Here is a 26,875-nt window from a genome sequence, read left to right on the forward strand (position 1 = left end):
TGGCCCTAGTTAGCAGGCAGACTGTGTGGAATGTAGTCTCTGCAATCCTGGGCTGTTTCCACCAGTCCCCTCTCAGCCAGTCAGGGAACAGGCCCAATCCAACTGGCCTCAGCTCGAGGTAAAAGTGAAGGGGAAGGGAATTCGAAACAGAATTTCGACATTCAATGATTATCCGATGACAGTAGAGTAGAAGTTGATGGAAGAACAAAATGCAGGCTTGGTTGTGATGCCCCGTGTAGTCAAATAACCAGCTGTCTTATGGTTGAAGCTCACACATGGAAGAATTAGACAAACCAATAGAAGACACTATCGCTCGTACACAAAACACGTAGCAACACATTCAGGTTACAGTGTCACCATAACTGATTCCACACTTTGAGCCTCCCCGAAGTCAAGATTTCGTTGAAATCTGATCTTCTTTCCAGCTCGTGGAACGTTGATTTACTCAAGGCAGCTCACGATTCAAGGACTAAGGCTGCAAGAGATTGAGATCAATTCATTTCAGTGTGATGCTACCAAATTAATTGCAGCTCACAAAAATTAAATAGCACCATTGAGCTTCTGGGAATGCAGTCAGGTTTTGCAATCAAGGCAGGTGGAGATTCCTCCAAGCTACATCCGCTTGAGAAAATGAGAGGTTAATAAGAGTTGGTCAATACTCTGGCAATGAGGTTCGAGAGGTTTTGCCCGCTGGAGCTCATGGGGTGCAAGGCTGACACATGGGAAGCCCTTACCAAGGCAGGTGGTGGCCAGTTTGATTGGCAATTCAAACTGGCCAATCCTAGGACTTAGAGCTGGGAGCAGAGGTCAAACCTGGCCACCTATCATCAGAGAAAAGTTAGGCATTCTAATCTACAGGAATCTGGAAAGTGAGTCAAAAACTGAGCAAGTTCAGCACCAGCTACTGCTCGAGCAACTCAAAGTTGAAGAAGTGCTAACAGGACTATTTGTGGCACATATTGTTATTTTTCATTTGATGAGAAGGATCACAACAGATAAATGTTTACTGAAAATGTGGTGTTTGGTCTTGTATCTAAAATAAACCAGCCTGTTGGCTCATAAATGTCCTCCTTTCGAAGTGTTTGAGAGAGCTCCTTTTGAAAAGCTACAGACACACAAGGACATTGCAGTGCTAGATTCACACAGGTCTCATGATAACCAACACCCACAGTTGACACAATTGCTTGAGTAGCTACTAAGCAGCAAAAAGCAAACACTCGAGTGTAAGGGACAGTATTCAGCTACAAGACACACTGCTAACAGTTAGGGTCAGAGTTTTACAGCACTGCGGAAACTCCGTCGCCCCATCGTGTCTGCGCCAGCCATCAAGCACCTATCCTTTCTCATCCCATTTTTTAGAACTTGGTCCATAGCCTTTTATACCATAGTGTTTCAAGTGTTTGTGCGGAGGTTTCCCACCTCCACCACCCTTTCAGGCAGGGGGTTCCATCACTCTCTGGGTGAAAAGGTTTTTCAACAAAACCCCGCTACATTTTCGGCCCCTGACCTTAAATCTATGCCCTCTGGTTATTAACCCCTCTACAAAAAGGGGCAAAATTCTTCCTTTCCACCCCATGTCCCTCATAATTTTGTACACCTCAATCAGGTTTCCCCCCCCCCCCCCCCCCCCCCCCCGCAGCCTTCTCTGCCTTAAGGAAAACAACTCCCACGTAGCCAGCCTCTTTCACAGCTGAAACTCTCCAGCCCAGGCAACATCCTGGCGAATCTCTTCTGCACTCTTTCTCGTGCAATCACTTCCTTCATATAGTGTGGCAACCAGAATAGCACTCAGTACTCCAGCTGTGGCCCCACGATCATTTTATGCAGCTCCCTTATAACCTGACTGCTCTTATGTTCTATGCCTCGGCTAATAAAGGCAAGTATCCCATATGCCTTCTTAACCACCGTATCTACCTTTCCCGCTGCCTTCAGGAATTTGCCCAAGAATATCTAGTTCAGATCTAAATTTTGGAAGTGATCCAGAACTAGTTATACTCATTAGAATTAGACATCATAAAGAATTAAGACTCATGCAGAACATTTAAAAAACTGAACTACAATGCACATTGTAATAGCGATACAAACCAGGCAACACCCAGTTCCCATGGGAAAATCCAACGCAGTTTGGATCTGATCTCTTTATTTACACTGCACATTAGCCACAAACGGTGCGCTTGGGGCAAGTGGACAGCAGAGACAGACAACAAAATACTGCAGAATGTGTGCCCATTAATGCAAGCTAATGCTTCAAGATTGCTACTGACTAAATGCCTTTAGATATACTCGCCGAGTTTGTGCTGCTGCTTCAAGCAAATGTTAAAAATCTCATACGAAAGGGAAAATGCTGGAAAATCTCAGCAAGTCTGGCAGCATCTGTAGGGAAAGAAAAGAGCTAACGTTGAGTCCGATGACTCTTTGCCAAAGCTCTTTGTCAAAGGCCTTGACAAAGAGTCATCGGACTCGAAACGTTAGCTCTTTTCTCTCCCTACAGATGCTGCCAGACTTGCTGAGATTTTCCAGCATTTTCCCTTTCGTTAAAAATCTCATATTGTTCTACAAAGAGTGGGAGACGTTCCCTAGCTGAAACTTCTATCACAATCTCACCCCACCCCACCAACCTCCCCCCACTGCACATTCCACCCCCTCCATCAGTCACTTGTTCAGTGAGTCCGATTCTCATTGAAGGCAGCTGAACAGGAGCCCAAGCTTCCGACTGACAAGATGGCCGACTTGCCAAATAGGCCTAACACTGGGTCAGCTGCCTGTTAATTAAAAACGCCTGCTTTTCGATGTCACTATCACATCTTCCTCTAGCCTTTGGCAGAGCTTCAGTGCAAGGCTCCGGTAAATGTATTTCCTCAGAAGGGATTTCCTTAAAACAGATACTGTGGGGAGGTTCAGGTAAGCAGATTCTCATTTCTTTCTGGTTTCTCTCACTCCTCCATCCAGCGACACGGACTCTCATCAGGGTATAGTTCTGCAGAAGGTAACCATACTCCAATAACTCACTTAGTGGCCATTTTTCATGTGCAAGCCTAGAAAGCTTCATGGCAGTTGGAGATGTGACGAAGGAGGAGAACGGCATTGGGATCATCTTGGTAACCCAATTCTTTAAGCAGAAGTCATTGGACAAGAGACTGCAACCCTTGTGAAATGTATTCAGAAGCACAGTGGTTAGCACTGCTGCCTCACAGCACCAGGGACCCGGGTTCAATTCCAGCCTTGGCGGACTCTCCGTGTGTAATCTGCATGTTCTCCCCGTGTCTGTGTGGGTTTCCTCCGGGTGCTCCGGTTTCCTCCCACAATCCAAAGCTGTCCAGATTAGGTGGATCGGCCATGATCAGTGCACGGGTTTACGGGGATACAGTGGGAAAGTGTCCTCTCTCTTTTGGAGGGTCACTGCAGATTTGATAGGCCGAATGGCCTCCTTCTGCACTGTAGGGAATCTGTGGACATTGAGGCCCACTAACCTAGATGGAATCAAGTCAGGAGCCTATGGCCTATATAGCCCACATGCACTTTGGCCAGTGCCTATGCTGAGTCACAGGGAGATCTTTGTTCTTTCAATTAACATTCAAATACATTGTTCCACTCCTCATGTGTTGCTATTTGACTACAAAAGGTTATCGCCACATGCATAAAGTGAGCCAAACTTTAACAAATTAGCACCTTGAACATAATAAAAGTTCCCAGGTGCCTCACAGGAGCATAACAAAACAAAGTATAACACAGTACCGCAAAAAGGTGACCAAAAGCTTGGTCAGAAAGCAGACAGGGTTTAAAGAGCATCTTAAAAAAAAAAAGAGGAAAATGAGGTGGAGGGGCACAGAGGTGTAGGGAACACCGAGGCAAATGAAGACATGGCCACACAAAGAGGCCAGAATTGGACGAGTAAAGATATCCTGCAGGGCTGTGGGCTGGAGGAGCAGACGGAGATTACGGAGGAGCCCGAGCATGCAGTGATCAGAAAACAAGAAATGAAAATTTAAAATCAAGATGGTGCTCAGCGAGGAGCCAATGTACATGACCGAGCAGAGCGGTGGTAGGGAGTTGGGACTCGGTGCCACTTATCTGGAGAAAGTATTGTGAAGACGATAGGTGATCACTGGAGATTATATTACCAGTGGCAAAAGGACCATTTAACTCCTCTTTCCATTATTCAGCCTGCCCCTTCTACTCAATCACAGCATGTATAATTTCTTCCTGCATGACTCCAGACATTTTGCCTCCATTTCCCATCAGGAAGCTCGCTCCAAGTGCCAATCACTTACTGTGGGAAGTACTTCCTGGCATCAACCCTAAATGCACTTCTCTTAAAAAAAAAACAGTTTTATACCAGTGTCCAGCAGTAATAATTTAACTTGAAATAGTATTCAACAGTAACTCCTTCTCCCGAAGCTAGAGACGGTTTGTGTTTAGCTCGGACTTTGAGGACTATTTTCTTGATACTACGATTAACCCATAGTGAATATTTAGATAAATACTTGACTTTAGCTCCACCTTTCATTCCTTCCTAACATTTCCCCTCAAACCCGAATAGACCAAGGTTTTTTTTTAAAACCCTTTCCTTATAATTCAGTGGCACAGTAGTTAGCACTGCTGCCTCACAGCTCCAGGGTCCCGAGTTCAATTCCGGCCTCGGATGACTGTGTGGAGTTTGCACTTTCTCCCCGTGTCTGCACGATTTCCTCTGGGTGCTCCGGTTTCCTCCCAGTCTAAAGATGTGCAGGTTAGGTGGTTTGGCCATGCAAAATTGCCCTTAGTGTCCAAAAGCTTCGGTGGGAGGGCAGCACGGTGGCGCAGTGGTTCGCCCTGCGGCCTCACGGCGCCGAGGTCCCAGGTTCGATCCCGACCTCGAGTCACTCTCAGTGTGGAGTTTGCATGTTCTCCACGTGTTTGCGTGGGTTTCGCCCCCCCCACCCACAACCCAAAAGATGTGCAGGTTAGGTGGATTGGCCACACTAAATTGCCCCTTAATTGGAAAAAAATGAATTGGGTATTCGAAATGTATAATTTTTTTAAAAGCTTAAGTGGGTTACGGGGATAGGGGGAAATGTGGGATTAAGGAAGGCGGCTCTTTCCAAGCCGGTGCAGATTCGATGGGCTGAATGGCCTCCTTCTGCACTTATGATTCTGATTCACTGACGCTCAAGAATTTTTTTTTAATTTGCATCAATGTTAGCCACTCAGGAAAGTTTACACTCAAATCATGGGGTCACCCTATGGCACCATCTTAGTTTAGTTTGGTTGCATTTTCAAATTGCAATGGTTATAGATCGGAGGCCCACACCAGGTATGCGCTTCTGCACCTCAGCTGGCATTCCAGTGAAATACTGAGGGAGTGCTCCAAGGGTGAAGGTGTCATTCTTCAGATCCAATACTCGTGGCCCTGTCAGCTAGTGCTGCTGCTGCAAGCAAAGTTTAAAAATTCCACATCATTATATGAAAAAGCTTTCTCCTGGCTTAATACTGCTCCAGTAATAAATACCGTCAAAAACAGACTAACGTTTACCATTCATCCAAACGCAGTTTGTGGGATCTTGCTGCAGATTACTGCATTTCCCCACGTTAACAATAAAGGCATACAAGTTGTAATTGTCTTTTTTTCCCTCCTTCCCTCTATTTACACAACACTGATAGTGTATTGACAGAAAGTTTCCCAGACTATGCTGGATTTTCAACAGGCACCATGTGGCTTTGGAATGCATCAACCCATTCTTCATGTGGGTTTAAATTCAACACTTGTCTCACTGACTGATGAGACTGCTGGGGAGGGACGATGGGAAAGAGAGAGGGGGAAGAAAAAGAGGCGACGTTCACACTCCTGATTATCAGTTACTGACCGATGGGGGATGGTGTGTTGAACTGTGATATTAGCCCTCACTCCAGTTGAATTGCCAGCCAACGCTCATCATCGCAGGCTAACACAAGAACCTCAACCGATCAGTTAAATCATGGGAAGGTGCTCAGAGAAAGATACAGCCCAGATTGAGTCCGCAAATTGAAGTCACCAAAAAAAAAATGGAAAAGTTACCTTTCACTGTGTTCAACAGCGCAAATACCTGAACCGTGACCCCACAAGAAATCACAGACAGCTGCTAATTATCAAACTAGCTGTCATGTCACACACTACTGTTCAACACTACTCACATTTTCCACATTCTCGATCGCTGACAGGAGCTTGCCAGGAAGCTACTTAGAAACTGCTCCGTGATAAAAGTTCAATATGCATGTTTTACACATTTGAAATGTAACACGGACAAAAAATGCAGGGAGTGCCAGAGAGGTGTAACTGATAGCAACCCACAAGTCCCAACACAAGGGGGATATATCAATGCACACCAGTGGCAAGTTACTAATTTCTTCTTAGACAGCCCCTCCAGGATCGAGAATGATTTGTTTCCGCTCCAATTCAATGGGTCCGTGGACAGCTGATAAGTCCAACATGCGATCCATAAAGTCCAACGTGCGATCCATAGACTCTGCTGCATGTATCGTGGCTGGTTTAGCACACTGGGCTAAATCGCTGGCTTTGACAGCAGACCAAGGTAGGCCAGCAGCACGGTTCAATTCCCGTACCAGCCTCCCCGAACAGGTGTCGGAATGTGGCGACTAGGGGCTTTTCACAGTAACTTCATTGAAGCCTACTCGTGACAATAAGCGATTTTCATTTCATTTTCATTTCATGTGGGGCAGGTGGTATTCGAACGGTGAGGTGGGTGGGTTGTTTGGGAGTTTGTGCGCTCCCTGCGATGATGCAGCTTCACCTTCGGACATGGTTGAAGCGTCTCGACATGTCAGTGCCTTCCTGAACATGCCTTCACCATTTTGGCCAGTCAGAAGCCAGGAGCCCCCCTCAGTTGCGGAGATGTTTGATCTCTTCAAGGAAGCTTTGCAGGACATCCCTAAAGCATTCTGCTGTCCTCCTGCGATTCCCCCATTGCAACTGAGATCAGGGTAGAGCAATCACTTTGGGGATCCAGTGACAAGCACACAAACAACATGATCCACCCAGCGGAGCTGGTGTGGAGAGATTAGCCATCACCTACTAACACATATGTCGATATATATCCCAATCTCCGTGAAATCCTTGAGTGTGATAGATTAAGGGAGTTAATCTGGACAAACAATAGCAAATCTATTGAGGAGCATCCATGATGGGAAAGTAAACTGCAAATAGCAATATCACAATTACTATTATCTAAACAATGCCATACAAAATCTTACCGCTTGTGTTCACACCCAAATACCAAGACCTTGAAGCACAACAGCAAGGTGGTGAAGGATACAACACCAAAGCCTAGTCTTTACTCATTTATATTCTTCCTGACAGGAACACACATTGCACAGCACTTTCTATTCTTTCATGGGTGCGAGCGCCGCTGGCAAGGGCAGACTGGTTGCCCTGGTGAGCCATTTCTTTAAACTGCTACAGTCCATGTGATGTAGATACACCCACAATACTGCTAGGAAGGGAGTTCCACGATTCTGACGCAGCGACAGTGAAGGGACGGTGATATAATTCCAAGTCAAGGTGGTGTGTGACTTGCAAAGGAACTTGCAGGTGGTAGTGTCTCACGTTTTCCCAGTGTCTGCATGGGTTTCCTCCCGGTGCTTTGGTTTCCACCCACAGTCGAAAGATGTGCAGGTTAGGTAGATCGGCCATGTTAAGTTGCCCTGAGTGTCCAAAAAGATTGGGTGCGATTGCTGGGTTATGAGGATAGGGTGGAGAGGCGGGCTTAAGTAGGGTGCTCTTTCCAAGGGCTGATGCCGACTCGAACGGCTGTAAATTCTGTACTCACATGTATTTCTAAGTGGTAGTGGTCATGGGTTTGGAAGGAGGCTGTTGAAGGAGCCTTGCTGAGTTGCTGCAGCGCATCTTGTAGATGGTATACTAACACCACAGTGCTTCGGAGGCAGAGGGAGCCAATCAAGCGGGCCGATTTGTCCTGGATGGTGCTGAGCTTCTGGGGCGTTATTGGGGCTGCTCCCATCCAGGCAGGTGGAGAGCATTCCATCACACTCCTGAACAGAAACTGGAGTGTCAGGAAGCGAGTTACTCTGTATAATCCCAATGGAGCTCTAGGGTTCAGGACCATGCGGCTTCCCATGCCCTCCCCGGAATATGAACTTTCTCTTTAATGCAGGGCAGGGCTTCCCCTTAACAAGGAGAGCCCCAACCCGTATAAAAACCCTGACCTGGGTGCAGGTCGAGGAAAGAGACCCTGAGGGGAGTGGTGGCGTTTTGGATTCGCTTTGCAACAAACCTTATTCGTTAATCTCGACTCATCATCACCCATGCGTTCTGCTTACCACGGATTCAACAACTCCTCTATGATGGCACCTGCTGCTCTACATACACAAAAGGGGGGGAAAAAAAGAGTCCCCACCCAAATATAATGAAACACTCAATTGATGTAGAATCAATATTCCGCCCAGTCAAAGTAATGTTAGTCTCGAAGTGAAATCCTTTCAGATTTTGCATCATCCCCTGCCTAGCCGGGTTCCCCCACCATTTTGTGCTGCCCTCACCTAGAGGTTCTTTTTACTTAACAAAGTTTCCTTTCTGGCGAGCAGGTTTACTCTGCATTGCTGACCCCACCCACCCACCCACACCGTGCTAGGCCACAGTACCTCCACGCACACCCTCCCACCCTGACTATACTGCCACATCATTGTCCCCCCCCCCTCCCCCACCAGCAGCCCCGCGTGACTTCTGTACTTCAATTAAGGTTTTTTCCGAACCTCTGAAGTATTCGCAGAGTCAAAGCTGTTCGAAATAATGACCAGGTTGCACCTGTTCCAGAGATGAAGCGTCTGTGCTCATTTACCCCCCCCCCCCCCCCCCCCCAAGCATCCGGAATATTCCAAGCTTTGTGTTACAGCTCATTTCAGAGAAAAGCTGGACAGAAAAATAATTCTTCTCCCCTCCCCCTGCCAGACCCCAAACAAGGCTCTCCGCGTCTTAAAATCTTCCACCAAAGTGGCGGCTTTCCACACAGAGTGACCTTAACCCTTTCAGTGCTCAATCTCCTGCAGGGACTTTAAATTATGCCCGTTGGGACGTCCAAATCGCTTTGGGGCAATTAATTGATGCAGAAAACATTTCACCGACAGCAATGTCTCTGATGTGTGGAGAGCTGGCTGCTCTCAGCCAGGACACTGGCAGTGTTCCCGGGCAAAGGGATGCGAGTGGAACAAGAGGCGGGAAGGGAGTTGGCAGAGTTCCTTGCAGTGCACAAATTGGCCGTCACATTTCTCGACACTAGAAACACTGGTCGGGATTTTCCAGTCCCAGAAATACGCGCCAAACGTCAACGGAAGGGTCCTGCAGAAAATGCCAGCCAATGACTACATTTCAAAAGTGCTTAATTTGCCTTTGAAGTGCTTGGAGACATCCTTTGGGGTCGTGAAAGGTGCTAAACAAATGCAAATCTTCCTTTATTCACTATCAACCATCTGTGCTGGAGATTGGATCCTTACGTGGAGATTGGAGTGAAGAGAGGCTGAATCTGGGGGACAGGATACCCTCCCCGTTGGACACGCAATGTGGCATTTGCCTGGGCCACTGATGGGCTGCCGCAGCCATGAGGCATGTGCCAGTAATGCACATGCCTTCAGACGGGGAAGAATAAATAGACAAAAAAAACAACACACGAATTCAAATCTCCCCTGGCATTACTCATGGTTACAGGATAGGCCAAAGTCCAGCCATACACCATACATGGAGGTGAATCCTTTACCAACTATATTAAAGTTTTAAGTACCCAATTTCAGCTTTGCTGCTGTCGTGAACTTAATCTTATGAAGCCTTCGCCCTTCCAGAGTTGGATAGGGTTCATGGGGCAATCCAGCAGAAGCCACGGCCAATTGAGCCAACACGGACAGTGATTATTCGCTTCCGTAGCTTTGGAAGGAGGGAGCGGATCCTGAGTGGGACAAGAAGAACCGCAATATTAACTGGGACGGAAACAACAGTGCAGATCTACCAAGATATCGGGACTGAGTTGGCGAATGAGGAACGTGGTCATCAACAAGGCAAAGGCAGTGCTCTACAACAAAGGAGGGTGATTCGGGGTGGTGTATCCAGCAAGGTCTAGAGCCACGATGGACTCGAAAGACTTTGACTCCTGGAGCAGGCGGAGGCCTTCATTAAATAGAAAGGACTGGGACTGGTCAGAGGAGGACCAATGGGGACTTGTTATGCGAAAGACGGATGGGTTTGTGGAAGATGTTGTGGTATAGTGTGTTAAGCCTCCGTTTTTCTGGATGTCGGGTGATTAAGACACCCTGCAACAAGGCTGGTCACCTGGACGGGGGCCTGTGAAAAGGGCGAGTGTTTGCTCTCATTTTAGTTTGGGGGCCGATGTGGTTTTTACAGGAAACCCACAGGTACATGATGGTTGCAGGTGCATTGGAGGGAAAGTCGGTGGTCTTAGTAAACATGTACGCTCCGAATTGGGATGATGTGGTTAGACCCGAAGCTTGATCGCTCCAAGCCAAAGTAATTGGCCCCTTCTGAGATGGTGAAGGTGCTTGCTGGGTTCATGGAGGAGACAGGTGGTGCGAAACCGTGGCGGTTTAATGCACCCTGGGGGTAAGGAGTTGTTTTTTCCCCTTGGTACACAAGGTGTACTCGAAGGTAGATTACTTTGTCAAAGGGAGGACTCTTCTGTCAGGGGTGAAGGAGTATCCAGCTGTAGTTATCCCTGACCATGCTCCGCATTTTGTAAGCCTAGTATAGGAGACGAACCGGAAGCAGCGTACAAGATGGAGGTTAGATGTAGGGCTTTTGTCAGATATGGAATTCTGCAGGAAGGTTGGGAGAGCCATAAGGGAATATGTGGAGTTCAATGAGAATGGGATGGTCTCGCCCTCTACTCTGTGGGAGGCATTAAGGGCGGTGGTTAGAGGGGAGATCATAAGGCACACATGGACGGGGAAGCTAGGAAGGAGCACCCCGAGGTTAATTGGTGAGATCTTGGGAGTAGACCATAGTGTGGTGAATCATAATAGCATAATTCACACTGTTATCACACATGTTGTACCATGCCTCTGTAAACTCAGCACACAAGCAGTTGCGTGGCTCTGCCCCTAGGGGGAGGTGTACTGGGAATGTACGGAAGTTTGTACTGGGCTCCACCCTTGGCTCAGCCCATGACCCCTCCCCCCCCACTGATTGTATAAAGCTTGGCAGTCGGAGCCTGCCTGCCAGTTCATCTAGAGTTCATCTCGTCACAGGCAGGCTCGGTTGTAAGACGATTAAAACTACTGTTCACTTCTAACCACGTGTCACGTGAATTGATGGTCTCATCACATAGGTAAGCAAGTGACCCAACTCTGGAACTCTTGGCATGCAGGAAAAAGCTGCAAATACAGCTGTCTATGGATAGGGCGGTGCGCTAGCCGAGACGTCCGAGGGGGTAGCCTACGAGTATGGGGAGAAGGCCATCCGTCTCTTGTCTCACCAGCTAAGGTGGCAGGAGACTCCTAAGGAGATCATGCAGGTTAGGGATTCGGAGGGTAGGCTGGTTTCCATCCCGGACAAGGTGAATTGGGCATTGAGCCTTTTACGAGAGGATTTACAATTGGGACCTGCCAGAGGGGGAGTTGGGAATGGCAGAGTTTTTAAAGAGGGTCTGGAGTTCCCCAAGGTGGGGGAGGAATTGCAGGAAGGGCTGGAAGCACTGTTGGGTATGGAGGATTACCGATGCAGACATGTAAGGAACCAGGCCGGGATGGGTTCCCGGTGGAATTCTACAAGAGGTTTGCGGATCAGCTGGTTTTGTTATTGATGGGGATGTTTCAGGACTCTCTGGCATGGGGCTCCCTCCCCGAGACACTTGGGCAGGCATCCATCTCTCTTCTCCTGAAAAAGGATAAGGAGCTCACAGAATGTGGCTTGTATCACCCAATTGCATTGCTTAATGTAGACGCAAAGTTTTGGCCAAGGTTCTAGTGCGGAGGCTGGAACCCTGTCTCCCAGAGGTAGTTGGGGAGGACCAGACGGGATTTATAAAGGGCTGAAAATTATTGTTCAATGGGAGGTGACTGCTGAATGTGGTTCTCACCTCACCGGCTGGGCCTTAACCCGAGATAATTGTGTCACTATATGCAGATAAAGTGTTCGATAGGATCAAGTGGAGGAATAACTTAGCGGTTTTGGAGAAGTTTGGGTTTGGCCCTGAGTTTGTGACATGGGTGCATTTGTTGTATGGAGCTCCTTCTGCCAGCATTTGTATCAACAGCATGAGTTTGGGATCTTGTCAGTTGCACAGGGGACGAGACAGGGGTGTCCTATGTCTCCCTTTCTTTAGCGACTGAGCCACTGGCCATTACCCCGAGGGCCTCAGACAAGTAGAGTGGGATAGTTAGGAGTGGTGTGGAACACAGAGCAGTCCTTGTGTGCAGGTGATCTGTTACGTGAAGGATCCGGGTCCAGCCATGGGACACATAATGAGTAGACTGAAAGATTTTGGCTCCTTCCCTGGACACAAGTTAAATTTAGAAAAGAGTGAGTATTTTTTGGTCAACACTTCAGGGAGGGGAGCCGGTCTGGGTAGGGGGGTGGGGGTGAGGTTACTACCTTTCCCCCTGGCCGGGGCTAGCTTTCATAATCTGGGGGTCCAGGTGGATCTTGATTCGGCACTGCTCCATAAATTGAATTATACCTGCCTAGCAAAAGTGAGACAGGCTCCTATTGTCCTTGGTGGGCAGGGTTCAATCAATCAAAATGAACATCTCGCCAATATACCTGTTCCTACTTCAGAATCTTCTGGCATTTCTACCCAAGTCATTTTTCCAGCAGGTTGAACGGCTTATATCAAGCTACATATGGGCTGGAACGTCTGCAAGAATTTGGAGAGGTGTCCTACAGTTAGGGGGCCTTGTGCTGCCAAATCTGATATTTTACTGCTGGGCTGCTAACGTGAAGATGTTGGAATGTATATATCCCCTATCCTAGTAAGAAGTCTTACAACACTAGGTTAAAGTCCAACAGGTTTGTTTCAAACACGAACTTTCGGAGCACTGCTCCTTCCTCAGGTGAATGGAGAGGTATGTTCCAGAAACATTTACGTAGACAAAGTCAGAGATGCCAGAAAATGCTTGGAATGAGAGCATTTGTGGGTAATCAAATCATTACAGATCCAGAGATAGGGGGTAATCCCAGGTTAAAGAGGTGTGAATTGTCTCAAGCCAGGACAGTTAGTAGGATTTTGCAAGTCCAGGCCAGATGGTGGGGGGTGAATGTGATCCCGATTGAGGCCGCACTCATGCGTGCGGAATTTAGCTACAAGTTTTTGCTCGGCAATTCTGCATTGTCACGTGTCCCCTATCCTACCCTCCCCTTCCACATCCACATCCAGGAGCAGCAATCACTCCAACAGGGTATACTCCGGCAGCTTGGGGAAACCCTCTCCATTCCTTTCCCGCAAAGTCCCTCACTTGGATATACCTGAAACTTGCTTCCCTTCAGCAACTCCACCCTCTCCCGTAGCTCCTCCAAACTTGCAAACCTCTCTTCCAGCTTTAAATCCTTCTCCTTCACCAGCCCCACCTTCGATATATGCCATCCGTCCTCCCCGGCTTAAATTCATGGTTCTCACACAGCAGTGTGAGCACCGACATGGAGCCCTGTCCATTGGCAGCTATATTAAGGTAGGTGGACTTGCCCGAGCTGCAGATGGATGTGGGGGCAGACGTTCTTACCTTATCCCCATTGGTTGCTCGGAGGCGGGTCCTATTAAGTTGGAGGCTGGTGACGCCACCCAGTGCCTCAGTGTGACTGGGAGACTATTGATTCTTTGCGCCTTGATAAGGTCAAATACCCCGTGAGTGGGGTCAACTGAAGTGACCTGGGGTGGGAAGGGAGGATTTTTTTTTTTTTTAAAAGACTCACCAAAAACTAATGTCACTTGCTTTTGGAAGGATAACTGGATCAGAGGCCAACCGATCACCCACAGAGCAAGCAAATGTACTCTTGTCTCCAGGTGGGGTTCCCACAGCTCCAGCCACCCTTGTGATTCTCACGTGTATTTTTACACTTGCCATTCATACAGAAAACACATACATAATGGACATTACCGTTAACATGTTCTGCATTATACGCAGCCTCTTGAAATACAACTGCCACAAATGATCAGGATTGTGTGCAGAGCGGCGAGTGCATGACAAACAGCAGCAAAGCCTCGTTGGTGCAAGCCAGTACATCCTGGGTTCGACTCCTTCCCTGTGTTAAATTGCAACCTACGGCAAAAGAGATGCCGGGTGAGGGAGGAAGGGGGGGGGGGGGGGGGGAAAGAGAAATCAGTCAACGGTTCCTGCTCCTCCTCACAGGTGTTCCTGTGGATTAGCTTTGGTTGTGACGCTCTCTAGTTGAATATGTTCAAATTCTCTAAAACAAAAAAGGTTAACAAAGCAAAGCATCAGAGGGCTGACATTTCATAGGTACGGTATCCAGCCTAATAGATACAATGGGCTGAGTGGCCTCCTGGTGCAGCATAACTGCTATGCTCTTTCCGAGGATGTGGTGCCTTCAAAAGGAGGTGGTGGGTGGGAGGCGGGAATTGGGGGGGGGGAAAGAGAAGAAAGTTTAAAACAAACAAAAAAAGGCTGTTGATTCCAGTAACCACAGCATTCTGGTCAGCCAGCTGCGTTACCCTGTGCCTTTTATCCTGGTGCAAATAAGTCAAGGCCTCATGAATCAGTCTTGTAATGAAATACCATGGGTTCATGAATCGGTACAGATTAAATGTCACATTACAACAGAGAATAAAGACCCTCCATGATGAAGTAAGTGGTCACTAATTAGCTCTTTCTTTTGCTCTGGGAGATCTTATTATTTTGCAATCTCGGTGCTCAACCTTCACGTTCGGAGATCACAGCCCTTTCACGAGCCTGTTCGCGAGAGTGAGTGTTAATGAATGAAAATTCAGCCAAAGATGGCCTTGCTTTGCCGATGTTCATAAATTTCTACTCTAGAAGGACCTGCAGAGCATCTTAAAATGAAAGTAAATACCGCACACTTGAATTCCTGTCACCATTCCCGTAACAGCCTCCCCAAACAGGCGCCGGAATGTGGCGACTAGGGGCTTTTCACAGTAACTTCATTTGACGTCTACCCGTGACAATAAGCAATCTTCTTCTTCATTACCCATATTGATTTTATTTCTATGGAAGCTTCTCTTTTGGGTCACTCCACAGCATATGGCAAGCTCCAAAGAGAAGGCCCTGGTTCAGACAACCCAAATCGCTGCCACTCAAAAGGCAACAGCTGTGAGGAGTGTGCATCCCAGAAGTAGGCCTGGTGCAAGGGGTGCGCATCCCAGAAGTAGGCCTGGTGCAAGGGGTGCGTATCCCAGAAGTAGGCCTGGTGCAAGGGGTGCGCATCCCAGAAGTAGGCCTGGTGCAAGGGGTGTGCATCCCAGAAGTAGGCCTGGTGCAAGGGGTGCGCATCCCAGAAGTAGGCCTGGTGCAAGGCTATTGGACACCAGAGGCGAATAGGTGAGCCTTCATCCTTGAGCCTGCACTGCACTATCCCCTTCCCCAACCCCACAAGCTTTCAAAGATGAATATTCCACAGTTGTGTGATTACAAATTTATTTTCCACAGAAAAGTAGAATCTTAGAATACTGGCAGCACGGTAGCATTGTGGATAGCACAATTGCTTCACAGCTCCAGGATCCCAGGTTCGATTCCGGCTTGGGTCACTGTCTGTGTGGAGTCTGCACGTTCTCCCAGTGTCTGCGTGGGTTTCCTCCAGGTGCTCCAGTTTCTTCCCACAGTGCAAAGATGTGCAGGTTAGGTGGATTGGCCATGATAAATTGCCCTTAGTGTCCAAAATTGCCCTTACTGTTGCATGGGGTTACTGGGTTATGGGGATAGGGTGGAGGTGTTGACCTTGGGTTGGGTGCTCTTTCCAGGAGCCGGTGCAGACTCGATGGGCTGAATGGCCTCCTTCTGCACTGTAAATTCTATGAATACTGTACATTCTCATTGTTCTATATTTTCCCCCAGCATATGTACTGGAAGAAATGCTTATTGTAATGTATAACATGGCTCACATGATGAAATACTGTGTGTACTCCTACATGTTACTGGGTGATTTTAATAACAATAATCTTTATTATTGTCACAAGTAGGCTAACATGAACACTGCAATGAAGTTACTGTGAAAAGCTCCTAGTCGCGACATTATGGCGCCTGTTCAGGTACACAGAGGGAGAATTCAGAATGTACAATTCACCGAACAAAGCACGTCTTTCGGGACTTGCGGGAGGAAACCGGAGCGCCCGGAGGAAACCCACGCAGACACGGGGAGAACGTGCAGATTCCGCACAGATAGTGACCCAAGCGGGAATCGAACCCGGGTCCCTGGTGATGTGAAGCAACAGTGCTAACCATTGCACTACCGTGCTTACACAATGAATAATTTTGCTCGAGCGGGCTAGATTAAATTGTATTCTTTGATGTTATTTACTGGTCTTTGATGTAATTTACAGGTTCACAGTTTTGGAATAACCATACAAATTGGTAGAACTGTTGCAGAAACAGAGTGAGTAATATATGGAATCTTGGGAAAGATTGCAATGTAAATATATGGAAATCTATATTTATGTTGGTTAATGTGGCTGTATGTCAGTAGATCAAGACTTCATTCCCACTGCTGAAGCCTGTTTGTTTACTAATTTAGGTTCATGAATGGTTCATTGCCACTCCCCTCCTCCTCCCCCCCCCCCCCCCCCCCCCTCTCCCCCAACCCCAGATTTCACCACTCTAAGCAATCGCCTAGTGGTTTCTCACATTTGCCTTGAGGAATTGTTCCATACAGCGGGAAGTACCAACGCTACCATTATCCCAGTGAGCACCAGGGCATGTATATTAGCTTCATTTAGTCTCAATACCAATGAAAACCAGGCTTGGATAGCAGGCCTGGGAGACTTCCATTAGTGAGGCAATGGGCCGGCCAGAGAATGATACTAAGCCATTTCTATGCGTCAGTGTGTTCATAATCAGGACAGTGTTTCACAATACAACTCCAACACATTAATGCACTCAAAAATCCCAATGTTCTTAGCAGGTCACAGGGTTGTTAGGAGACACATCACGGAAATGTGAGGGTCTGGTCATGTATATTTACAACTACTGACTGTCACCAGTGCAAGGTCCAGATGTTGGGTTGCCAACTCTGCCAGGGGGCATTCCTGGAGGGTTGATCATGAGACACCTGAACATGTGATGCCCGGTATCATGATCAACTATTCATCCCATTCTCTTTAAAGTGAACGGTTTAGCCTCGACCTCAATCACCACAAATGATGATGGAAGTGGCACGTAGTTCTCATCTTAAGGGCCTTCCATCTCCCTTTCCCCATGTTTCTTCCAATGTGAATACTTGGTAACCCACCGGTGGAAATAATCTTTCACTTTTTAGCCACAGTAAGGTTCTCAGTTTTCCCTCATTCCTTTAATGGCTGCTGCCCTGGTCTGTGTCTCTGCCACTCACTGGCTTCCAGTTACTGCTTCCAAGCCTTGTGGGAAATATTGGGCCCCCTTTTCCGAATCTTCAGCTCAACCCCAAACTCTCATTCACACCTCTCTCTCTCGCTCTCTCGCCTTGTCCCTATTGTCCCTGACACAATCCACACACATCTTCACTTGACGCCACCAAGCCCTAATGCCCCTTGCTGCATTTCCCAAAAAAAAAATTCCCTCAGCTCCACCTCCTACCATCTCTCTACCCTCAGCTCCTATATCATTCCCCAGGCTCCATCTCTTGCCTTGACCCCCCCCCCCTCCCCCCCCAGTCACATGTCCCTCTCCACCCCTACCTAATTTCACAGTCCCCTCGAATAATTCCACCCTCAAAATTTTAGAGGTACTTGATCCCCAATTCAGGCTCACAGTGGGTGGTGGCACGGAGCAGCAACCTGCAAGGAGGTCCAGGAAAGAGGTGGAAAACACGTTTACATCAAATTAATCCAACAAAGTCACGGTCTAACTGCGGACACCAGGCTAACAGTTAGTTCGCAACAGTGCTGCTCAAAAAAACCAGCTGCTGTTCATGTGGGTGTATCTGCAACAGGGAATTTAAAATCACAGATCACGCAACCTGCTCGCAATAGGACCCCCGCCCTAATGACTCCTGGAACCATCCACTCATTCTTGGGAGAGTTGGAAACACTACCCACATTGCTGCAGTTGAAGGCGGAGCAGAAAGCACCTCCAGTCTTCATCTTCCTTTTGCGTTCGTACGAAAATGCTTCATGTTTGTTTATTGAAAAACTCTGTATCCCCTTTGTTGGGTCTTGTGCCAGTTCAAGCGGGGATGACCGAGGCATTTTATACAGTACCAAAGCCCTTGTAGCTCTGGAGTGGTTGCAATTAATCATGATCCCCCACTCCTGAGTCAAGCCAAGTACATCAGGATTAAATGGAAATTCTAGCCTCCAAACAATCGCTTTGTATACTCAACACTCCTCCAGTGTCTAATTCCCAGCACTAATTCATGTCTTAATCATTCCATCTGCAGCGCAAAAAAACAAGTTTCAAACAGAAGCCGCTCCCAATTGCTGGAAGTATGGGTTGAACAGACTGCCTCGACTATCAGAAGAGAGTGTTTACAACTTGGAACAAAACTGGAATGAGAAAACCCAGCCGCCTCAAGGGGATGAAATTATCTTTTAACAAGGAGTAGGAGAATTTCTGGGCCGCTTCATTATTAATGACCTGCTAATGATGCTGGGCGCTCAGGAGAGGGGGGAAAAAAAAACACTTCAAAGCCACTGACCCTCACAATTTAAGTAATGACAGAGAAAAGGGGAGGCCCACCTTGCTTTTTCTCCTTGTATAATTGTGATCCCTGAGCTTTTGAGCTTAACCCGCATAAAACACTCCTCAACTTCTACCTCGACTATTCCATTCATTGCTCAGAAATGCTAGTGGATCTCCCAGAGCCCTACTCTCACCAAGTCAGACGATCTGGCAGGTTGTAATCATGGGAACATTGTAATCACATAATGCATGGTGTGCACTATTACACTGCCAGAGTCCAGCTGCATACAGTTTAGCATGTCCACTTAAAAGCTAAAGGTGTAACTGCGGTAGCTTCCCGGGTCAAGAAAAGGCTACTCATTCTGAGCAAAATGGTCAGGTCAATTAGAGGTCAGAGATGCAACCCGTTAAGTCAAATTGCAAGTATTTTCAGCCCATGAGAATGTTTCTCAGCACAGAGATGGATTTTGTTCCAATTTTCAGAAGCCGTGTAATTTGCACATACACCAATGTTTACACGATGACACCCATCCCAGAACCTGCACACACCAAAATTATACTTTTCCTCAGTCCAGCAGGCCAGAGTTGGCCTCTCCAAGGCTAACCTTCCTTTTGCAGTGCCACGTGCAAATCACTATTTTACTGTCCCCGAAACACAAGCCCAGCCCCTCTGTCAGACCTCGTTAAAAGAAAACAGGTGAGGGGCAGCACGGTGACACAGTGTGTTAGCCCCGAGGCCTCACGGCGCCGAGGTCCCAGGTTCGATCCCAGCTCTGGGTCACTGTCCGTGTGGAGTTTGCACATTCTCCCCATGCTTGCGTGTGTTTCGCCCCCCCCCCCCCCCCACAACCCAAAGATGTGCAGGGTAGGTGGATTGGCCACGGTAAATTGCCCCTTAATTGGCAAAAAAATGAATTGGGTACTCTAAAAATTTATTTTAAAAAAATAAACAGGTGGGCGGAGCTGGGTGCATGTCAAATGAAATGAAAACTCGCTTATTGTCACAAGTAGGCTTCAAATGAAGTTACTGTGAAAAGTCCCTAGTCGCCACATTCCGGCGCCTGTTCGGGAAGGCAGGTACGGGAATTAGGCCGTGGTGCTGGCCTGCCTTGGTCTGCTTTAAAATCCAGCTCTTTAGCCCTGTGCTAAACTAGGTGCACTTTCACAGACTTCATTAATGAACACAAAGTATTTATTAATAAGAATCGTTTAGCAGCCATTCGCTAGCTCCCTGTATGTTTCTTGCCTCAGAGAGCTCCACCTTCTGGGGTGATTCCCCACTCTGAGTCCCAATTGGTCACCCAAACCAGGTGACCCTTTTTGCTGTGTTGCCCTGGAAGAAACAATCACCACAGTGCACGATTTAGTGTTTTGGTATTTTACCGTCACTTCAATCCATGCATTGGAGAACAGGACAACTGAAGCTTTAAAAGAATGAACAAATTGTTCACCCAACTGCCCTGTTTAAATTGGCACATTTATGGACATTATTTTCTCTAGTGTTAAGACGACACTCATTTTGCCCCCAAACTGTAACCACCACAAATCTGTGCGCAAAGTTCTCTGACACTCATTTTTTTTTTTTATAAACTTAAGTACCCAATTTATTTTTTCCAATTAAGAGCAATTTAGCGTGGCCAATCCACCTACCCTGCAGGGTAGTGGGGGCGAAACCCACGCGAATACGGGGAGAATGTGCAAACTCCACACGGACAGTGACCCAGAGCCGGGATCGAACCCGGGACTTCGACTCTGTGAGGCAGCAATGCTAACAACTGCGCGACCCTGCTGCCTTCTCCGACACTCATTTGCATTAACAATTTTTGTATCCTCTTTGGTTGAAGACACCAGAAAGTGCTCCTGGGTTTTGGTGACGTTATTCAGGGGCAAAGCATTAGTGCCGCTGTATTGTACATACAAGCATACAAATTGGGAGGAGTAGGCCACTCTGCCCTTCGAGCCTGCTATGCCATTCAAGATCATGGCCGAATGACTATAATCTCAACCTCACATTCCTGCCTACCCCGATAACCTTTCACCCCTTCCTTATTAGGAATATATTCAAAGATTCTGCCTCCACTGCCTTTTGAGGAAGAGAGTTCCAAGAACTCACGGCCTCTCCACATCTGTCTTAAATAGGAGACGCCTTATTTTGGAACAGTAACCCTTAGTTCTAGATTCTCCCAGAAGAAGAAACATTCACCCTGTCAAGTCCCCTCAAGATCTGTTTCAATCAAGTCACCTCACTGCATCCATTTCTCAGACATGGGAGAAAACACAAAAATAAAACAGCCCATCTGTGATCGAGAGCTACGGACATTTCAGTTACCTCTCTCAGCACTCTTGGCACCCTATTCGACCACAAAGTGACCAACCCAATTACAATTCCCGCATTATGGTGCCCTTAGGTATTTCACTGTTCATTGCCTGCCCTTATTCTCCTTACAACTGGTGAGCTTAGTTTTAATTGTTTGCCATTACTCGCAGTGCATCGGGTTGCACATCATGCCAATCTGTATCAGACATTACACACTTGGGTGCTGCTATGGAGAGGGGATGGTGGTGGAGGGAGGCTGGCATTGAGAATGGGGGGGGGGGGGAGAAAGAAAGGGCAGAAGCGGATGAGACAACTAACCCGAGCTTTCTTCCTTCTATTCCTCATTTGAGCTCATGCAAATTGCCTCAAGTTTAATCAGTATTAGGCAGCACGGTGGCACAGTGGGTTAGCACTGCAGCCTCACAGCGCCGAGGTCCCAGGTTCGATCCCGGCTCTGGGTCACTGTCCGTGTGGAGTTTGCACATTCTCCCCGTGTCTGCGTGGGTTTCACTCCCACAACCCAAAGATGTGCAGGTTAGGTGGATTGCCCACGCTAAATTGCCCCTTAATTGGAAAAAGAAATGAATTGGGTACTCTAAATTAATTTTTTTAAAGTTTAATCAGTATTAAATAATATTCACAACTTTGCTTTCAACCAGGACCTTCAAAAAGATGTGCAAACAGTTGCCATACCATTAGGTAGCATCAGCAAAACCCAACATTTACGCCAATTATGTTAATAATCATCAGGGAGCCAGGACCGATTACTACGCAAATGCGCCCTCACAGCAGCACAGCTCTGGACCCCGTGATACAGCAACACAATACAAAGATCCTTCAAAGCTTGACTGATTAAAACCACCTTAAAACACAAAATATTTCAACAAATTGCACTGTAGGTCATTGAAAAGCCTGACATTCTCTGGAGACATCACACTTGTATCATAGCGTTTTACAGCACAAAGAGGCCCTTCGACCCATCATGTCTGTGCTAACCCATTGTGTCTGCCTTTGCCATCAGCATCAATCTATTCTCATTCCATTCTCCAGTACTTGGTCTGTAGCCTTGTATGCTTTGTGTCTAACGATACCACATCACAATAATCAAAACAAAAAGTTTTAACATTTATTTAAGTTTACAACATCTACATTTTCTGAATCAAATTCAATGGCCACAATCTTAGTGATCAGGGAAATATTACAAACAAGTAAGAACAGTTTCCTTCTGACACTTAAAAAGCAGCAACTGAGCCACACCCCATAGTCAAACACAGACTAGAACATAAAGTGCACATCAAAAGTTACATCTGATAATGTGAATTCTCTTGCAGTGCAGTAATAATGAAAACTGACAGTCAAGTTAAAAACTATTGATTCGGTTCATGTGTGGGATAATTTCCATATGCCACAGAGCAGCTGCCTGTGGTACACATCATTCACAAACGGAGGGAAAAAAGCACTAAATCATTTGCAGTGCAGTCAGACTCAAGTTTTGGCTTACTCCCCAGCTCTCTACAATCCTTTTCTCCTAATGCTGCTCTCTTTAGGGTACAGCCCCACACATTCCACTCAGCTATACTCGGTTCAAAATCTGAACGCGCCTGTCCAATCCTGGGAGGATAACACACTGGTAAGCGAGCCTGTCGAAATCCACAATGTGACAGGACAGGGTCATTGAAGAGTGGACAAGGGCCTGAATCCTTGCTCATTCCCCCAACCCAAACTGTCAGGATGGCCGAAGATCCAAATTCATTTTTGTTTTGAAAGGTAATAATGTTCTCCTGCAAACAACCACAAACCTTGCAGTTGTGCATCAACAATCACGACAACATTGTGGCAAACTCATCGAAAGAACAAGTTTTTTTTTCCTTTTTGTTTCATAAATTTAGTGTACCCAATTCATTTTTTTTCCAATTAAGGGGCAATTTAGCGTGTTCAATCCACCTATCTTGCACATCTTTGGGTTGTGGGGGCAAAACCCATGTAAACAAAGGGAGAATGTGAAAATTCCACACGGACAGTGACCCAGAGCCGGGATCGAACCTGGGACCTCGGCGCCGTGAGGCAGCAGGGCTAACCCACTGCGCCATGCTGCCCCGAAAGAACAAGTTAACAGAGGTTAATTAAACATGGGCATCCACCCTGGGAATACCAAACCATAGGCAAACGGAAATGTTGAAATGCCTCACAGCTATCAATCCCCACCAATTATTGTAGATATATGTACATTTTGGACATTATAGATTCTGTTTCAGCCCCACAGCAAGAACAGATATTTCAAAAAAGGGTCTATGAATAGTTAGGGCAGTAATAGAAGGGCTGCGTTGGTCAGTAAGCCCTTAGGCTGTGAAGGGAACCTGCTGGGATTCCTACTGCTGATTGTGTGGCAATGTCCTCACCCATCTGTAAACCCAGGCTTCTGCATGACACACAATCTTCTCTGCGTTGTCCTCCATCCAGTCAAATAACCTGCCAACATTCAGACAAGGGCAACATGCGAATAAGAGCCTCACTTGGGTGCAATACTGAGACTGACTGCCCCTTATGAAACTGTAACTCAATAAGAAATCTCATGTTGTTAAGTGAGAGCAGGTGGGGAAAAAAAAAAATGAGGATGAGAACTGGATGAAAAAAATATAACCCAACATGGATGCACCCTTTCTCACTCCTCTCCCCCATTTGAAACTTTCCTCTGCAATCAGTTTGCAATACGAGTTGTGAATTCTGGAAGGTGTGCGAGGTGAAAAATGGCACAGTTCAAACTTCCAATCCACCATACTTCCACTCAGATGTCAGATGCACTGCCTTAGAATGTGCACAGACCCTTACCACGTGGGGGAAAAGTTATACTGCAACCCTCCAGAGTTCAATATCCTCCCCCCTCCTGCCAGTTCATTAACAGTGCAGAAGAAGGCCACTGGGCCCATCAAGTCTGCACCGGCCCTTGGAAAGAGCAACCTACTTAAACCCATGCCTCCATCCTATCCCCATAACCTCACCTAACCTTTTGGACACTAAGAGGCAATTTAGCATGGCCAATCCACCTAACCTGCATATCTTTGGATTGTGGGAGGAAACCGGAGCACCCGGAGGAAACCCACGCAGACACGGGATATAGGCAGAATGGGGAGATGGGAGATTTGAGGTGGAGCATTGACGCAAGGTGCAATTGTCGTACCTGGAGAGGAGCATGGTCAATATGCAGTGTCCCCCCCCCCCCTCCCCGCACTTTCCCTTGACCACAGGAAAACAGGGAAATGGGGGATGGGAAAAACTGAGGGAAAAGTAGTTCATATGTAAATTGTAAAAATCAAATCACTATCAGCGATAGAGAAAGCAACTGCAAACTAACCAAAAAGATCACACCCACAAGAAGGATGCAGAAATCGGTCAGAGAAACGGGAAAGCAAACAGATATCTGAGACCTAACTGCTTCACACAGAGGGTGGCGAATAAATGGAACAGATGTTCAGGGAGTCACTGCAGGAGGATAACATTGGCAAATTCAAAAGACAACAAGATAGATACTTGGCAGTGAAAACAATCGAGGGTCTGCGAGAACAGCAGCCCAGGGTACAGATGGGCCAGATATCCCTTCCAATATGCCCAATCTGTTGTTACGAAAACAAAGTGGGCCCCAGTCATTTGAAGTAAAGGCAAATCCAGCAATGATTCAGAAACTCTGAACCAACAATACCAAGAGACACATTTTAAAAACACAGACTGCGGCATGAGGAAAATATTGCAATGGCATCACCTCCCCCAACCCCTCAGAACAGTGCCACAGTCTAGAGAGCAGAAAGGTGAAGTTGGAAAATAAAAGTTGTGTTTTGGGCAGCACGGTTGCGCAGTGGTTAGCACTGCTGCCTCACAGCACCACGGTCCCAGGTTCAATCCTGGCTCTGGGTCACTGTCCGTGTGGCGTTTGTACATTCTCTCTATGTTTGCATGGGTGGGTTGCACCCCCACAACCCAAAGATGTGCAGGGTAGGTAGATTGGCCATGCTAAATTGCCCCTCAATTGGAAAAAATGAATTGGGTACTCTAAATTCATTTTGTTGTTAAAGTAATAAAAGTGGTATTTCCAAGTAGGTAGTAGCCACTGTCATAAATCAGTTAACATATAGAACATAGAACAGTACAGCACAGAACAGGCCCTTCGGCCCTTGATGTTGTGCCGAGCCATGATCACCCTACTCAAACCCACGTATCCACCCTATTAGCATGGCCAATCCACCTAACCCGCACATCTTTGGACTGTGGGAGGAAACCGGAGCACCCGGAGGAAACCCACGCACACACGGGGAGGACGTGCAGACTCCGCACAGACAGTGACCCAGCCGGGAATCGAACCTGGGACCCTGGAGCTGTGAAGCATTTATGCTAACCACCATGCTACCGTGCTGCCCCTAGCAAGAAGCTTCCCCAACAAGCCCCTGACTACACATTTCATGGACCTCAATCCTTGGCATTATTCCATAGAGACCACTTCAACAACCTTTCTCTGGAAAAATGTCCTACTTTTGAAATTGTTTTTCACCTTTGGAAGTACGAAGTAATGTTTGTACGGGGTTTTTATTTGGGGTTGGGATTTGAGGCACTTTTTCGTCCACTGTTCCTACCCAGGGAAGAATGAAGCTGGTGTGTGAGAGCACCTCACACTGACTGGGTCTGTGTGCAGAGAGAGAGAGAGCTGCCACTTTGCAAACAGTTCTCCCAGAGCCACCGGTTCCCTGACCAATATATCACAGGCCTACTCTCCTGAGAGCTCTGGTTAAATCCCAGCACCCACAAAATAAAAGTTTTGCCTCTCCCACCTCCCCCCCCCCCAAACAATCTTTGAATATGTGATGGCTCCAGTGACCCAAACACCAGCATTGAGAAAGGAACAGCTGCCGTGAATGACAGCAATGAATTGCCCCCTTCCCCACCCCCAGCACCGTCTGCCCCATCCATCCAGCCAGCCTCCTCTCTCTCTGCATCTATTCATTCACCTCAAACAAGGACAAAAGAACTGAACTTTTTGTCCCCTCTCCCTCTCTCTTTAAAGCATTCAGCAGAACAAGCTGGAAAAGGAGGGAAGCAAGGAAGAGATTTATTTTTTTAAATGCTCAACTATCTCTCTGACAAACTAACAGCAATCCGCTTACCTTGGAAAGTTTCTTTCTGGCATATAAACCCTCAAGACTGTTGTCCCACGGTGTTCAGCAGCAGATCGGCCAGCCTTTAATCCACTCTCCCAGAGCTCAGTGTTCTGGATGGTATATCATCAGCAAGTTTTAATTCCAGGGACTTTCTGCACCAGTTTAATAACGTGTTTTTCTCTGTATTCAGTTGGCAGGCTCGGTGCCCTGTGTGAGAAGAAAGCTCCCTGTGTGCGCCTGCTAGCAGACTCCTGTTTGCAGACTCTCACTCTCCAGTTCACAGGCACTTAATGAATCTCTTTCACATTGTAAGCAGCGCACTGGGAGATCACATGTACTCTGCACTCCATACACACACACACACATCCAGGTTCTGAAAGAATAAGACCTGCCCAGTGGATGACATCACTCTCCCAACACACACCCTGCCGTTTATTAGCCACACATTAAAAGGGCAACGACCAACTTGCACCAAACTTGAGTTCCCCTGTTACTCACTGATCGTATTCAAACAAGCCCCAATCACACGAGTTGTGAAACTCCCAGCTGCTCCAAACGATATCTGCACCTCTTACATGGTCAGCAATGATTCAATTTGTTCTTTTACAGATAGGCAGTGAATCCTGCTTCAGAGGCAATT

The 26,875-nt window shown here is 47.1% G+C and overlaps 1 protein-coding gene across 3 annotated transcripts in view; it reads right to left on the bottom strand.

Moving 5' to 3' along the window:
* The window catches only part of plxnb1b (plexin b1b), a 272,332-nt gene extending 245,738 nt beyond the window's left edge, over positions 1-26,594 (bottom strand). For all 3 annotated transcript variants that reach the window (XM_038812455.1, XM_038812454.1, XM_038812456.1), the window contains exon 1: positions 26,242-26,594. In XM_038812455.1, the coding sequence (XP_038668383.1) occupies positions 26,242-26,264 (23 nt within the window). In that variant the 5' untranslated portion in view covers positions 26,265-26,594. The remainder of the gene's footprint in view (positions 1-26,241) is intronic.
* Between the last annotated feature and the right edge of the window lie 281 nt (positions 26,595-26,875).

This window comes from Scyliorhinus canicula, chromosome 11 (assembly GCF_902713615.1).
Source record: "Scyliorhinus canicula chromosome 11, sScyCan1.1, whole genome shotgun sequence".
In the NCBI taxonomy this organism is placed as follows: domain Eukaryota; kingdom Metazoa; phylum Chordata; class Chondrichthyes; order Carcharhiniformes; family Scyliorhinidae; genus Scyliorhinus; species Scyliorhinus canicula.